We start from the raw sequence: 14,787 nt of genomic DNA on the forward strand, positions 1-14,787 counted from the left end.
GGTGGCATTTGCAGGACAGACCCTTTCCTGCCTTGGTTTACAGGTGACACCAGAGTGTCCCCATCCCCCCGGACAACAGCCTCATGCCAGCAGGGAACACGGGATGGGGAGAAAGGGAGGGGTTCTGTTTTGGGTGAGTCCATGCTGGCTGCCCAGCGTCAACTACTTGTGAGCCTTCAGGATCAAGTTCCCCTGGTGTGATTAATAGTGGCATTCAGACTGCTTCTGGGAAAGGGCCTCTGGTGCCTGGGCAGGGCGGTGGGGTGGTGCTTTGAGCCTAATCAAGCTGCCTAGGGAGGCTGGTGGGGAGCATCCAGGCTCTTTGGGTCTTGTCACATTGACAGCAGTAGCACGTGGAGCCTGGCGGCCGCTCCACACTCTCTCAAGTGTTAACCCCATGGTGGTCCTCTCTGAAGTGGCTGACATGCCCTTCACACCCCCACCAATACCACTTTCCTAACACCCCACCCTGCAGTGAGTGGGGGACCCCCAGAAGTACCATCTCCTAATTCCTGGCTGCTGTGTTACCTCAGAAGCTAAAGGTCCTGCTGGTGTGATTAAGAATCTGGAGGTGCATGGGGTGCCTGGGTAGCTCAATTGGTTGAGTGGCTGCCTTTGGCTCACGTCATGATCCTGGAGTCCTGGGATCAAGCCCCACATCAGGCTCCCTGCTCAGTGGGGAGTCTACTTCTGCCTCTGACCTCTATCCTCTATGCTCTCTCTCTCACTCTCTCTCTGATAAATGAATAAAATCTTAAAAAAAAATCTGGAGATGGAGAGAATATTCTGTATTACCCCAGTGCCATCACAAGCCTGCTTAACAGAGAGGCAGAGGAAAATGACTCCTGTTGAGAGGAGATGACGTGGAGGCAGAGACGAGTGACACAGCCGCAAGCCAGATGCCTAAGGAGGTGAGGGACGGATTCTGTCCTGGAACCTCGGGACAGCACCCACAGGAGACCAACACATCTGCCTTGCAAGCGATTTGTGTGTCCTAGCAATTCCAAGCCCCTGGTCTCTGGATAGTGCGGTGCCACAGAGCACAGATGGGGCCCCACCGCCTCCGCCACCCCCACCGAGAAGCCCTGCATGCTTACAGGGGTGCTGGGGAATTTATCCTGGGCAGAGGAGAGCTTTGAAGCAGGGGAGTGACTGGATCGGACTCTCATGAGAAAGGTCACTGGCTCTTGAACAGATGAGAAGCAGGGTGATGGGAGGGGGAGTCCCTGTCCCCCCCAACCCCTGGGCCATCGTGAGGAGACTGGGGAGGACAGGGTGTACTTGTCAGCTGGGCGGAGGAGAAAAAAGATACTCTGGATCTTTTCTCAAGGTGTTTTTTGAATCTGGGAAGCTTAAGGTAAAGGTTCTCAGGGCTTTGTGAGACTGAAAAAGGACATTGCCTCTCTGTTTACCTTTAACAGGTAAATTGGCTATCTTTCTCCTGGGAATAAAATCCACAGTGCTCATGAATGCTGTTAGAGCCCAGAGGCCACTCCCTGAGTGCTCGTGTGTGTGTGTGTGTGTGTGTGTGCACTCACACGCGCGTGTGTGCAAACATGCACGCACGTGTTCCACGCAGAGTGCCCCAGGCAGGGCTGGAGGTCTGGACGTCAAAACCCCATGAGGCCCCCTAGGCAGGGGGAGGGGGAGATAGGCAGCCCCACCTCCCATGCGCAGGCGAAAAGGCACTGTGTATGTCTTGCCTCCAACCAGCCCGCAGGGGCTTCTGTGGGCCCTGGGCTCAGATCACATCTCACTGACTCTCTGGGGCTCAGGGACTTGACTTCTTGGAACTTGAGTGTCTTCTCTGACATGGAGAGGAAAAGGTAATTATGTAAAGGCATGGCATATTGTGGGGGCTCCCAGAACGTGGGGTTCGATGAATGTCCCAAGAGGACAAATGGCCTCTCCAAGAGGTCCCTGTGCCAGCCATGGAGGCCTGAACATGTGACTGGAGGTCAAGAGGCTGCCAGACAGTGTGTTTGGGGCCTGGCCTCTCATTCCAGCCTGGCCTCCAGCTGGCCACGGGACCCTGGCCACAGGGACTGTTGCCATGAGCTAACGTTCTCTGCGTTACATGCACACAACTGTTTCTGCTTGCCCCAGTGTGGGCCCCAAGGACTCGTGGGATACTAATATAGGCAGAGGAATTTTCTAGAGTTCACATTGTTCTCTGTACCCACGGGAGAAAGCACTCTCACCTTGGGTTTGGGGTGTCTAATGCATCAGACATGGGGAAACATGGGGAAGGGTAGGTGATCAGAAGTTAGGACCAACGTGTGTGCCTGGGAAGGGGGCAGAAAGTAAATCCATCTCTGTGTGTGTTGCCGCCTGCCACCTAATGTTACAATCTGCTTGAGTATTTCCACTGCCATCTGTCTGCAGCCTGAAAATATATGGCCTTATTCTGTCCTGTCCCCTGTGTTTACATCTGGTTAGCAAGATTTAGCGGGGAGGTGTATCTTAGGGGGAAGTTGTTGGCAGCAGGGCCCGATGGTCCTCACAAATAGCATTTTGTACTGAGCCTTTGCTTTGATTACTTAACATTAAAAAAAAAATATGTATGGAGCACTTCCTATCCACCCAGATTGTGACATACTGTTATCTTACTCAAAGCTCACTTTAAGCCTGTGAAGGTAGGCATTTGGCCCATTTTATAGATGAACCTCACCAAGTGGGTCAGGACTTTTTGGTGGGGAGGGACAGCAACTGCAGCTCAAATTTGGCTTCAAAATAAAAAGAGAGTTTATTGGCTTGTGGAAATGGCAAGTCCGGTGGTAGCGCTGGTTCCAGGCAAAGCTAGATTAGGGACTCTGGTGACCTCCACACGGTGGCACCTGCTTTCCTTTGTGGATTTCACTGTCAGATTTTCTTTACACAAGATCCCCACCTCTACTGCATGAAAAGTAACTTTTCTTTCTCAATGATCTTAGCCAAAGGACGGGATCCTGTCAGCAGCCCTGACCTAATTCCTGAGTGCCGAAGAGTTTGGAAGGCTCTGATTGATCGGGTCTGGATGGTGAACCCAGCCCTGCAGTTGGGGCGGACCAGACCCTAGAAACCCAAGAACTAAGAATGGGGATGCTACATCTTGCAAGGGGCTCAGCAGGGTACTGTTGGAGAAGAATGTTACAAATAGCGGTTGTTCGGTTGTTCGCTAGAGACCCAGGTTAGAAGTGGCCTGGGTGTCACACGGGAACACCGTCCAGACTTTAACCTGGAGCTGGCTGTTTCAAAGGCCTTGTCATTCTTGAGTGGGCAGTGACTCTTGTTCCCATTAGAATCAGGGCAGTTAAAGTTAAAGCAAATATGGAGATCCGGGCCCCACCCCTTGAACAAAGAAATGAGATGCTTTGGGGCGGGGATGAGGGGGGGATGTGAGCAACACTATTTCTCAGAACACCTCAGGTGATTGTATTGTGCAGTCAAGAACCAGCGGATTAGATCACCTTTCCCCTCCCTGGCCATACGCGGCTATACACCACAGGCCATTCAACATTACAAGTGTAACCCAGAACCCCGACATCTGGGTGAGTGCAGCAGTAGGGGCGAGGGATAAGGAGCAGGTGCCTGGGAGCCCTGGGATGTGACCTTGTGCGGTCTGGGCTTGAAGGTGGTTTGGGCTGTGTCAGGATGGAAGGAGGGCTTCTCAGCTGAAGCTGGGCGGGCACGCTGGCTCCCCTTTCTCACCTTGAGCACCCTTAGCTGTAGCACGTAAATTATTTTAGCAATTACCTAGTTGGCAATGCACACTTCAGGAGAGTGAGAAACATCTCAGCCCCGGGCAAGTGGTGCTCCTCCCTTCTGCTTGAGAGAGCCCAGCCAGGACTGCAGCTGGAAGCAAGCTTGCTGGGAAAACACCAGGCAGCCCAGCTGCTCCTGGAGCCCCAGGCCACCCGCATCACCTACCTCTTTTTAAAAGGAAAAATTTCAACTAAGGGACTTCCTTCTTCCCCTGTACTGAGGCGGTGGGAAGGGGGTGCTGGCTCCCCAGGCCACCTCCACCACTGATCAGGGGTGTCGATCTGCCTCTTTCTTACCTGTCCTGCCTCTTACCTGTCCCCCTGCACCTGCTCAGAACCACTATGGCAGAAAAGGGACCTCACTGCTGCTGTACGGATGAGGCCATCTCTGCAGAGGAGCACAGTGATGCTCCCAGAGTCTCCGTGACTTGCCCAAGGTTGGGCGGAAGCCAGCTCCTGGCACGGAGTCCTGAGTACCCCCCCAACCCCTACCTTTCCTGAAGCCACAGTCCTTGTTCTCTGCCTTGCATGCCACTTAGACTCCTTAACGTTCCACGGATCTGCTCCTGTTAGCTCACACCCATCACTGGAGAGCTGCATTTTTGTCTCACCATAGACACGGGTGCCTGCTGGGCCCCACCCGTCTCTGCAACGCGATCCAAACTCCCAGTGGCTCTTGCCAAGTGCCCTCTTTTCCCCAACAGACCACTTTCACAGTTCACTCTGGTTTTCAGCAAGGTCCTTTATTTATCTCCTGTTCCCCAAGCACGGCACATGAGCTCCGGTGGCCGGGTACCCGTGTGGGCTGTGGGCTTTGTAAACGGAGAGCAGTCAGTATGTATAGAAATCATGCACCTCGGTGATTCTTTGACAAGATACTTAAAGAGTAAAAAGATTTCACGCATGTTGGAAACTGCTGCCCTGTCCGGCATTCAGCTCACTGAAAAAGATCAGTGTAGAGATCTGACTCCAATTTTCTTTGCTTACTTGCCAGTCACTGCCTAGGGCATCTCAGCCCAGGGTCACTTCTGACGGCCATTCCTCCCGGAAGCTGGTGGTTCTGTTCTGAGAGAACCCTGGACCTGTACAGGTGACCAGCTGTACACCACCCACTGTATACGTCAGACACTGCCCGTGATACATGATTCGAAAAAGGCATCTCTAGGACAGCTGGAGGGCTACTCTTGCACACCTCGGGTTACAGGAGAATGTTTCTAGAATTTGTGCCTCCAGCTGGCCATATCCTTCACAGGAAACCAAAAAGCCGGCTCCACTGCTGCGGGTCTTTTGGGTTTGTCTCCCCAAAGGTCCCGCTCACATCCCCTGGCTTAGGTCATCGTCACCTGGCATGCACCCCTGCGCAGAGACGAAGACATGGGGCCGACCCCTCCACTGTCTCAGAGTCCAGCTTGGAACATTTATGTACAGACAAATAAATGGAAAATCATAGGCAACAGAACTCCAAAGCAAAACAGACACTTTTTTGGTCAGATCGACAATTCCAGTTTTGCCAGAGGAAGGTGCTGCTGGAATGTCACCGGAGCACGCAGTCTCACGCTGCCATAGCTCCTATCAGCCAAACGGCTGGTCTGGACGTTCATTGCCACGGACTCGAAGCAGCTGTGCGGGGAGTGTTCCCGGCCCTGTTTGGCAGGAGGGGCTCCTGTGGGCAGTGAGGTAAGTGGATCACACATTCGGCAGCTGATCCGTGGGAGCCCCGACTTGGCTCTTGAGGACACCAGCCTCAGCTTGGAAGGAAAGCCGTGTTTACACAGGAGCCTCCAGTCCCACCAGCCAGATGCTCCCCACCGTCGGGGACCTGAAGGGGTTTGGGAGTGAGGGGAGCGACGGTGACAAGTCCGTTCAGGCCCGGCTGTGCGTGCCGCCCCTGACTGGGTCCCCCCGCCCGTGAAGCTGGCCGGGTGTGGGAACTGCAGACTCTCCCCCTGCCCCAGGGTGGCTGAAGGGTCCCCTGTGTGACCGTGACGGCAACAGAGGCCAAGGTCTCTAACGCTCTGGTTTGCAGTTTTTGTTTTGTTTCATTCGTTTTTCTTTTCAGATGATCACAAGGAGTTTTTACGTGATTACATTCAGACATGTAACCACTTGGTTACTCTATTCCAGAGCACTGAAAAAACCAAGTACGTGACACGGCACAGACAACAGTCACACCGAAGGCATAGAGCCCCCAGTCACAGAGCAAAGTAACGCGCTATTAGGCAGAAAGGAATCGCAGAAGCAAATGACTGGAAGGAAAAAAAGAAAAATCTAAGGCGATACAAGCTGAAAATTTCCCATTTACAATAACCAAAGGAAAGAGGGACCCCACGTGATCTCAAAACCCCAAATAAGAACTTTCTGGTGAGGCAGGACTCAGAGCATGGATTCACAGCACGGGTTGGGGCTGGACCGTACCCCAGTCTGCCTAGGCTGACCCACGGCCACTGTCGCCGACTCCAGCACGGAAAACGTTCTCATCGTCCCGGAGCAAAGATGAAATCCAGGGCCTGACGTTCAGCTGCTGCCACGTTGGGATGCCACAAATCCACCATGAAAACCACCCGTGGGCCATCCTCCGCTGAACCTGGGAGAGGGGTGCGAGAGAGGAGAGGTTCAAACCATTCCAGAGCCAAGACCTATGCAGTGCTGGACCCCCACAGTGAGCTTCCGGGCAGGGCCCATCCTGTCCCTTGGCTTGGATCAGAAGATCGCCTCCTCTCTGAACAGGAATGTTACCACGGTTTCATAAGGTTCTGGGCAGAGTGTGTGAAAGGAGAGGGGCAGAGTAAGGGCTAGGTGGAGCACACAGGATTTTTTGGCCGGTGGAACTGTTCCCGTATGATCCTGTCAGGGTGGATCCGTGTCACTACACATTTGTCAAAACCCACAGAACACACAGCAGCACGAGTGAACCCGAAGGAGACTACAGAGTTCAATTAATAATAACCTGTCACTCTATGTGTCGCTTGCAACAAATGTACCACACTAAAGTAAGATGGTAATGGAAGGGGAAATGGGGGTGGGGGGCTTATATACTCTGCTCAATTTTTCTGGAAACCTAACTGTGCTAAGAAATAAAGCCTATAACTTAAAAGAAAGAAAAGAGAAAGGCAGCCACTCACCTTCGTGGAATGCAGTGTGCAGGAAAGAGTCATCGAAGAGCAGGCAGCGTCCTTCTGCCCAACACTGGGGCTCCCCCCCGACCACCAGCTCGCAGCCACTTGGAGTTTTGAGACCTTTGTGGGAAAAGCAGAGAAAAGAGAATGAAGGCAGGTGGGATAGGGGGATGGGCTGTTTTGGTGCGAATTCTCAACTTCTGAAGTGTCCTGGCCTTCTGCCTCACCCCTCAGAGCCCAGTCTGGGGTGGGGGGGTGCTTTGACAGAGGAAATACAGGCTGTGGACCCCGACCATCACCGAGCTCCCTGGAAAACCACATTCCTCCATTGGCTTCATCTGTTCTGGGTCATGGGTCACTCTGTCAAGTCTTGTGCTGCACTTTTGAGACCCCGAAGCCCATCTGTGGGACCTCCTATTCCCCCAACCCCCATTAATTGAGGAAGGCCAGGTTTATAACCCGCCTGGCGCGATAAACTGTGTTTATTAGACCCCAATCTCTAGGGCTCTTTTGGTTAAGATGAAACTGGGCCCTCCTCTTTGGGTTCCAAGCTTTAAATTCATGTCGGGGCCTGAGGATGGCATGTTCTTAGTCTAAGCCCCTCTGGCCACCCTCCGGGACACTGAAGGTCACCCCTAAGGCCATGCCTGAGCTCCACGGGGAAAGAGGCCCACATCTTTATAAGCCTCCATATATTCACAACGGCGAGCACATGAGGTGCCAAGCAGGGGTGCATAACCGCAGGGAGCGGGCCTAGCTGAAATGCTGCCGTGTGCCCACTTTCACGTCCCCGCCTCCCACCCTAGGATCCGAGGAAACTCCCAGGCCCTGTCACTGCCTGGACATCTGTAAATGAAGGCACCACCGCAGCCGTGGAACAGAGTCCCGAGGGGCTGGGTGGGCCCCACAGCTCTCAGGAAGGATGCATCGGGAGGAAGCAGGGTCCTGCCAGAGGGGATGTGATCGTGGTGGTCTTGTCCGTCTTTGGGGACTACAGGCACAACCGTGAGGCAGGACCAGTCGGCCCTGCCTGCCACACGCCCCAGCTGACTCCTTAGGATGAACATGAAAGAGAGTTCTCGCTAACAGAGCATTTTAATATGCCCCTTGAACCGGAAGCACGTGTGCAGGAGGAAGTCACAGAGGCCACACGGAGGAGTGGCAAGGACAGAGGACTTGGGGTTAGAGGGCCAGCTCTGACCTTTCACTGCCGTGGGACTCTGGGCAAGTCACTTCTCCTCTCTGAGCCTGTAAAGGGGGAACAGCAGTGTACTTACCTTCGGGGCTACGTGGCCACTGTCCTTGCCATGGGGAACATACAGACTGCCTGAGTGCAAGTCTGGGCTAAATCAGCACTTTTCAGACATCCCTTCAGTCCCTCTCCAGACAGAGCTGCTGAGATTCAGAGAAGTGACGTGACCTGCCAGAAGTCTGCTATTCAGTCCTGGTGGGGACATGAGGTTTAAATCCAAACCACAGAACGGGCTCTAATGACACTGGACAGTATGTCAGCAGTGGTGGCACAAAAGTGCTTGTCCATTCTTGTAGCGAAGGCTTCCACTGTCAATCTCACTGAATCAGGTGAGAAGGGCCGTTCCGACTCTGGAATCATCGTCTCCCATCTCTTGCTACTGGTAACAACTGCTGGGGGGGGCGGTGTTTAGGGCTGCGACAGGCCTGAAGGGAGAGAGCCCTCACTGACTGGATGAGGCCATTAGGACTCGGTGGTTCTCTGCAGGGACCCTCCACCCCAGGGCTTCAGAAAGCAGCTCTCCTTTCTCTGGGCCACTAAATGATTCATCACCATGCACCACAGCACAGCAGAAAAATGGTCTGGCCTGCTGGCTTGACAGCCCCCTGCTTACTTTCTTCTGCCTTCCCCTTCATCACGCCCCGGCCTTCCAGTGACCCCCACCCCATTCCTGCCTACTGCCCCCAAACCAGCTTGGTTGGCAGAGATGATCGATACCGTCCCAGAGAGAGTGATCAGGGGGCTCTTGGGGATGGAGCTAGGCCCCACGTGCTCTGGCTGAGGGCTTGCTCTTTGTCCCTACGGACCACCCAATGAGGCAGGTCAAGGCTGCAAAAAGGGCTCAGCGCTCCCCTCCCCCGACTTCAGGACGCTGGAGGCTGGCACTCGGGTGGGCAAGGTAAACACAAGCTCATCTGCCAATTCCACCCAGCTAGTCGGCCCAGAAATCCAACACCACGCACGTGAAAGGCAATGAGAGTCTAATTGTGCTTCTTGAGCAAGAATTTGCTGAATATGCTCATGCATTTTCATCTACCCTTTCCTGAGGGTTGGCCATGTGGAAGGACATCTGCCTCCCCGGTCAACGTGCCTCGTGAACGTCAGAGGTCACTTGCTGGAGGTCTGTGGCTGTGTGGTCAGGACGTCCCAGCCCCACAGTCCGAGCTGTCCCACAGCGCTACGTGGGGTCCAGACCGAGTGATGCCGCCCCTAGAGCTAGCTCAGAGAGCTCTTTGGCGAATGAATGGACTGGGGGGGATGCACAGCCGTGGCCGGGGTTTCAGGTATCTGTGGGGTCAGCTCCACGAGTCACAGCTCAGATGGCAGGCAGCCAAAGGGGACAAAGGCTGGCAGTTCCAGAGCAGGGCTCAGGAATGGCAGGTGCCTCCTGCACTCCAGCCAGGCATTCTGGCCAAGGCCTGGTCACCGGGGACGTAGCAGGCTCGCTCCCTCTCTGGCCACACCCAAGGTCGCAGGGGTCGAACCCACCTTTGTTTCATTCTGGGGTGGATACGAACGTGTGCATGACCGTGGAAAGAAGGAAACGCTGAGCAAACCTAACCAGGGAGCTTGCCCCGGCCATGGGGAAGCAGCCACAGTCCAGCGGGACTCCTTCCAGGAGAACATGACATGGCCCAGTTTTTCTGGTGGCAAGAACTAGCTGGGTTGAGAAGGGAACGACAGGTCAGGCCGAGGGCCTGTGGGGGCGTGGTTTACACTCACACATGCACCACGCAGGTACACGACAGGCATTTGTGCACAGAAGGCAAAGCCTAGCTCTTCTGCCCCCCACCCTGCTGCCCTTGCCACTGAACACACCTGCCTGGAATTCTACCTCAGTTCACAGATGCCCTTCCTGCCGGGTCACTCTGAAGCTTTTGAAAACCAGCCAAAGAAAACCTTTGAAGAAAGCACAGTACTGCTCCCCACGGCCCCAGTCTCCATCCCAAAGCTGGGCATGGGGCGGGGGGCGCTCCTGCACGGCTCACTCCCACCCAACCTGTCTGACCTCTGCCCCCCACCCTGGACTTCGCAGTCAGCCAAGTCTGGGGGTTCGGGGGGAAGACTCCTCTGCTCCACCCTAGCGGCCCCGGCAGCCCGCATGCTGGGATCTGAGTGGGCCCTGGGGTCCTGCATGGTGACCTTACTGAGACCACTCAGATGGCTACCTCACCCCCTTGATTAATCAGAGTGCCCTTTGCGTGACTGCCCTTTACCTGCCCGTAGTCTTCACGTGCTACTTCTCATCCTCCAGAGAGCCCCCAGGCACAAATCGTCACTCTTGTGCTACAGGCTAAGAGTTTCGGGGTCCCAGCCAAGATCACTCGGCAGATGGGGCCAACAGAGCTGAGTCCGGGGGCGCTTGCTTCCGAAGCCCGATGGTTTCCCACTGTTTCCTGAGGATCCAGGTTTTAGGGATCCTTTCTTAGACTGTCCAGCACCGGTTTCATCCCAGAAGCCGGGGGACTAGCTATCACCTCTCTCCCCGCCAAGCAGCCATAGAAAATACCACTTTATTTAACCCTGTCAGTCAGTGGTCCTGAGGTAAGCACTACGTCCCCATTTTACAGATGAGGAAACTGAGGCACGGAGAGACTCCGTTACTTGCCCAGAGTCCCAGAGCTGACCACGGAGCCAGGCCCCCTCTTCTGGCACCCCTGCCTTGTCCTGCCTCTGCTCTTTAAACACTCACAGTGTCAACTGCTCGAATCTAGCTGTCTTTCCAAGTGGTGAAGCCCTCTGTCCACGTCCCATCTTGCTCAGGATCCCCACATGGGGCAGGGGAAGCAGAGGGCTCTGGGGAAAGCGGGGCTGGAGGGCCAGGACGCTGCCCTGTGGTTCGTCTACAGAACAGTCTGAGGCCCCCCGCTCCAGCCCCGACTGGGGCTCCTCCACGTGGGCTTTTTCAGCCTCTGTTCCGAAGGCAAGGAAGCTAGTGCTGAGAACTTCCTGAAGCCGACCTCACCCGGGCTCTGGGCGTGCCCCCCCAGTCTGGGATGCTAACTGGGGGTGCCCACCCATTATCATGACTCACCAGGCACAAGGCATGCGGGGGAACGAACGTCCCCGTGTACTGAGCTGTGGCGAAGCCCCCCTCATGGGTGAGTAAGCGCTCCGTGTCCGGCTCTGTGAGCATAAACGCTTCACCACACGCATTCTCAGTGGACCCTCCAAGTAACTCTGGGGGAAGGAGCTCTTTACCTCTCCTCTCTACGTGAGGACACGGAGGTGCAGGGAGGCAAGTGACTTGCCCCAGCTGACACAACCAGCAGCCTCTGGGGCCAGGATGCAAACATGGCCAAGCTGACTCCAACCCCATGCTAAAGGTCACTGTTGTGCACAGTACCGACTGCCCTCAAACCTGAATGAACTCGGCACTACCACCACGCGTGCCTGGCCCCTCGATTCAGGAGGCACGAGGGCATGTTGTGCAGCAGCCTGGGTGTCAGGATGAACCTGTGACGGTTACAACAGCCTCTGGGCTCTCGAGCTGCACTGCCTGATACAGTGGCCACCAGCCACAGGTGCCTCGATAAGTGTAGACAGAGGCAGGAACTCCGTCCCCTGCCGGCACCAGCTGTGTTTCAAGAGCTCAACGATCACACGGTGCTAGTGGCTACTGTACTGGGGCGGTGCAGATAGAGGCCGTTCCCACCACTGCAGGGAGCTCCCCTGGACAGACCTTCTGTCGGATCCTACTGCTCACAAGTTCCTTTTCTGACTCAATCTCTGCGGTCAAAACTCTGCACATTATGTATCGACCTTCAACAGATGTGCCCTGTGGAGCGCAGACGGGCGTGATTCTGGCGGCCCAGGGTGGCCGTGTCGGGCAGGTTGTGCCCTGAGACCCCGCCCCCACGACCTACCTAAGTGGCACCGGATGCGGATGTTGGTGGGGCCATAGTGCTCCGTGATCACAGTCCCCGGGCTCAGCACAGAGATGCACGCGTTCCCAAAAACATTGTTCCCAATACAGGTCCGAAGGCTTCCAAGCAAGCGGTACGTCCGTGGGCACTTCCTGCAGTTCCTGGGAACACAAACCCCCTGATTGACCAAGTAAAAGGTGACCCACTCCCCGCTGGGAGTGCTGTTCATTTTCCATCCTTGCGGGAGGCTGCAGTTTGAGAAGGCTTTGTACAGGGTCTCAAACTCGCACAGGATGGTCTGGAAGTTGCGCTCCAGCAGCTCCACGTCGTGCTTCTGGGCGTCCCGCGGGAAGTAGGGCGTGGTGGGGAGGTCGGGCAGGAAGAAGACCTCAGGCTTCTGGATGGAGGGCCGGCTGCTGAGGTAGCGGCCCTGCTCACGGATACCCTTGTGGATGCGGCCCATGCCGGACCAGGAGTAGCGCTTGGCATACTCCTGCAGGTTGTAGTAGAGCTTCTGGTTGAGGCCCTCGTTGTGGGCACAGCGCACGCACTCGGGGGACTGGCAGTACGCGTAGCCGTTCTGCAGCCCGGCGGCATCTGTGCCCTGCATCAGGGAGTTGACGGTTGCGTAGGGCCGCGGTGGCTCGCGACCCACGTGGTAACAGTACCACACGAACAGGACCAGCAGGCAGGCCACGCTGACCACAGCCGTGGTGTCGCAGTCCCGTACCGACTGGATGCCCGTGGCGATGCAGTCCCGCAGGCCATCCAGCGACCAGTTCCAGGCCACCAGCCATTCGAGCGACATCTTGGGGGGGCTGACGTTGGGGGCAGGGGGCGGGGTGAAGCAAGGTCAGACAGTCAGTCCTCAGGGGTCCCAAGGGCACCCGCACCCTGCAGCTTAGCATTAGGGGGAAGGGGTGGCTGGGGCCAGGGGAGGCATGGCTGCCACCACTGTTCCTCGGATCCCACCAAGCGTGGCATTGACCCACGTCTAGGCTCACCACTCCACTCCCCGCAAAAAAGTCACTGCAAGCTGGGTAGAAGGAGCTGCTTTCGGTCACGCCAGCAAGTAGGGTCAGTCACCGTGAAACGATTTTTGAACCTGACATGAGAAAAGAAAAGTAAACAGCATAAATTTTTATACCTGGATATATCCTCAACTGAAATGTAAAATCCCAGATCCTTCTGGAAGGTCCCTGTGGGTAGAGGACACACTTCTCAATCTTGTGTGTTCTCTCCCCATTTTGCCACACCCCCCACCCCCCATTTCCCAAGAGGCCAGAGGTGCATAATTTGCAACCAGTACTAACAATTACACAAGGCCCATCTATTCTGTGTCATTCGTAGGGGGTGTGATCAGCCCCATTTTACAGGTGGGGAAACCGAGGTCCTGAGAGGTTATATACCTCACCCAAGTTCACGTGGCCAGGGCAGGGACACACACCCCAGCGGGCTGCATGATGATGTCTAGTCATGGTAGGCATTTCATAAATACTTGTTCTCCTTAACTCTCTGTACCTTTACAGAGAGATCTGGATTCAGAAGCATCTTAAAAATGGCAAAGGAAGGGGGGCGCTTGGGTGGCTCAGTCATTAAGCGGCTGCCTTCAGCTCAGGTCATGATCCCTGGGTCCTGGGATCCGGCCCGCATCAGGCTCCCCGCTCAGTGGGAGGCCTGTTTCTCCCTCTCTCACTCCCTCTGCTTGTGTTCCCTCTCTTGCTGCCTCTGTCAAACAAATAAATAAAATCTTTTATAAAAAAAAATTGGCAAAGGAGGGGCACATGGCTGGCTTAGTCAGTGGGGCGTGCAATCCTCAATCTCAGAGTCAAGAGCTCGAGCCCCATGTTGAACACAGAGATGACTTAAAATAAATAAAAGATTCCTAAAAATGGCAAAGGAACCACAAAACTGCATGGTCCCCATTTTACTTTCTCTCTTATGGTGCTTCATCATTCTTGCTTAATCTCTCTTGCCCTGCTGACAAAGGCTAGGTTGCACATAAGCTGGAAGGGGAGGTGGGCTCTTGGGTCATGGGTCGCCCCCACAGCTGACACTGGGCCTTTCTGTCTAGCCAGTCCAGAGACTACTCACTGGTCTCACCCACAGGTTAGGAGAGGAAGTGATGGGGGAGAATGGAAACAGAAGCCCTCTCAGGTCTCTTGTCTCTGAAACAGACAGGAGCGCTGTGCCAAGTAGCCCGCCAGTGGCTGGGGCCAGCGTCTGGCACGCCGTTTACCCTAATAACCTAAAAGTAAGATCAGAGCCCGGCAGTCACATTGCCCGTGTCTACAAAAGCCTGGCCGTGTTTCCCAGCTGAGAGACGCTGTGTCCAGCCTGCTTTTCCCAGAACAGCCAGATCTACAGTCTCCCACAAGCCTAATACATTCCCTCAGTGCAAGGGGCTGAGTAATTCACAAAAGTCATTTTGTGTACTACCTTCTCTCTTGGGAACGGAAGGCAACTGAAAAACCAAGGAAGCTGTCCCCTCTCCTTTCTCTGGGGACTACATTTGGCTGGAAAATTCTTGCGAGGTGGCAGAGGCCAAGAACCCAGACTGTAAGTGGGCTGGGCTGTGGGCTGGACACTTCCCTCTCGGTTCCATCATCTCTAAGACCGGGCCATGCTCATCTCCTGGGACGGAGGAAAGTGACGACAGATATAAAACACTTACGATGTCACAACGAACATTTTAATATGTGCTTAGACATGTGGCAACCCGTGTTGGTCAACCAGCAAAGCCGAGCCAGGGCATCGGGGACAGGTATCTAGGGACGAGGGACCCTAAAAGCAAATTCTGGACACTCTCG

The 14,787-nt window shown here is 55.1% G+C and overlaps 1 protein-coding gene across 1 annotated transcript; it reads right to left on the reverse strand.

The window, feature by feature from the left end:
- Positions 1 to 4,474: 4,474 nt before the first annotated feature.
- ASPHD2 (aspartate beta-hydroxylase domain containing 2) lies at positions 4,475 to 13,004 on the reverse strand. Its single transcript, XM_080821475.1, has 3 exons — positions 11,978 to 13,004; positions 6,866 to 6,979; positions 4,475 to 6,327 (listed from the first exon to the last, which is right to left on the reverse strand). The coding sequence occupies exons 1-3, from the start codon at positions 12,783 to 12,785 to the stop codon at positions 6,218 to 6,220; spliced, it is 1,032 nt and encodes a 343-aa protein (XP_080677601.1). The 5' UTR covers positions 12,786 to 13,004; the 3' UTR covers positions 4,475 to 6,217.
- Positions 13,005 to 14,787: the final 1,783 nt, after the last annotated feature.

Source organism: Martes martes, assembly GCF_963455335.1.
Source record: "Martes martes genome assembly, chromosome: 13".
Lineage (NCBI taxonomy): Eukaryota > Metazoa > Chordata > Mammalia > Carnivora > Mustelidae > Martes > Martes martes.

Coding starts and splice junctions, on each gene's coding strand:
- ASPHD2 (XM_080821475.1), bottom strand. CDS start 12,785: ATGTCGCTCGAATGGCTGGTGGCCTGGAACTGGTCGCTGGATGGCCTG. Junction 6,980..11,977: donor CCGCATCCGGTGCCACTTAG/GTAGGTCGTGGG, acceptor TTTCCCACAAAG/GTCTCAAAACTCCAAGTGGC. Junction 6,328..6,865: donor GCACACTGCATTCCACGAAG/GTGAGTGGCTGC, acceptor CCCCTCTCCCAG/GTTCAGCGGAGGATGGCCCA.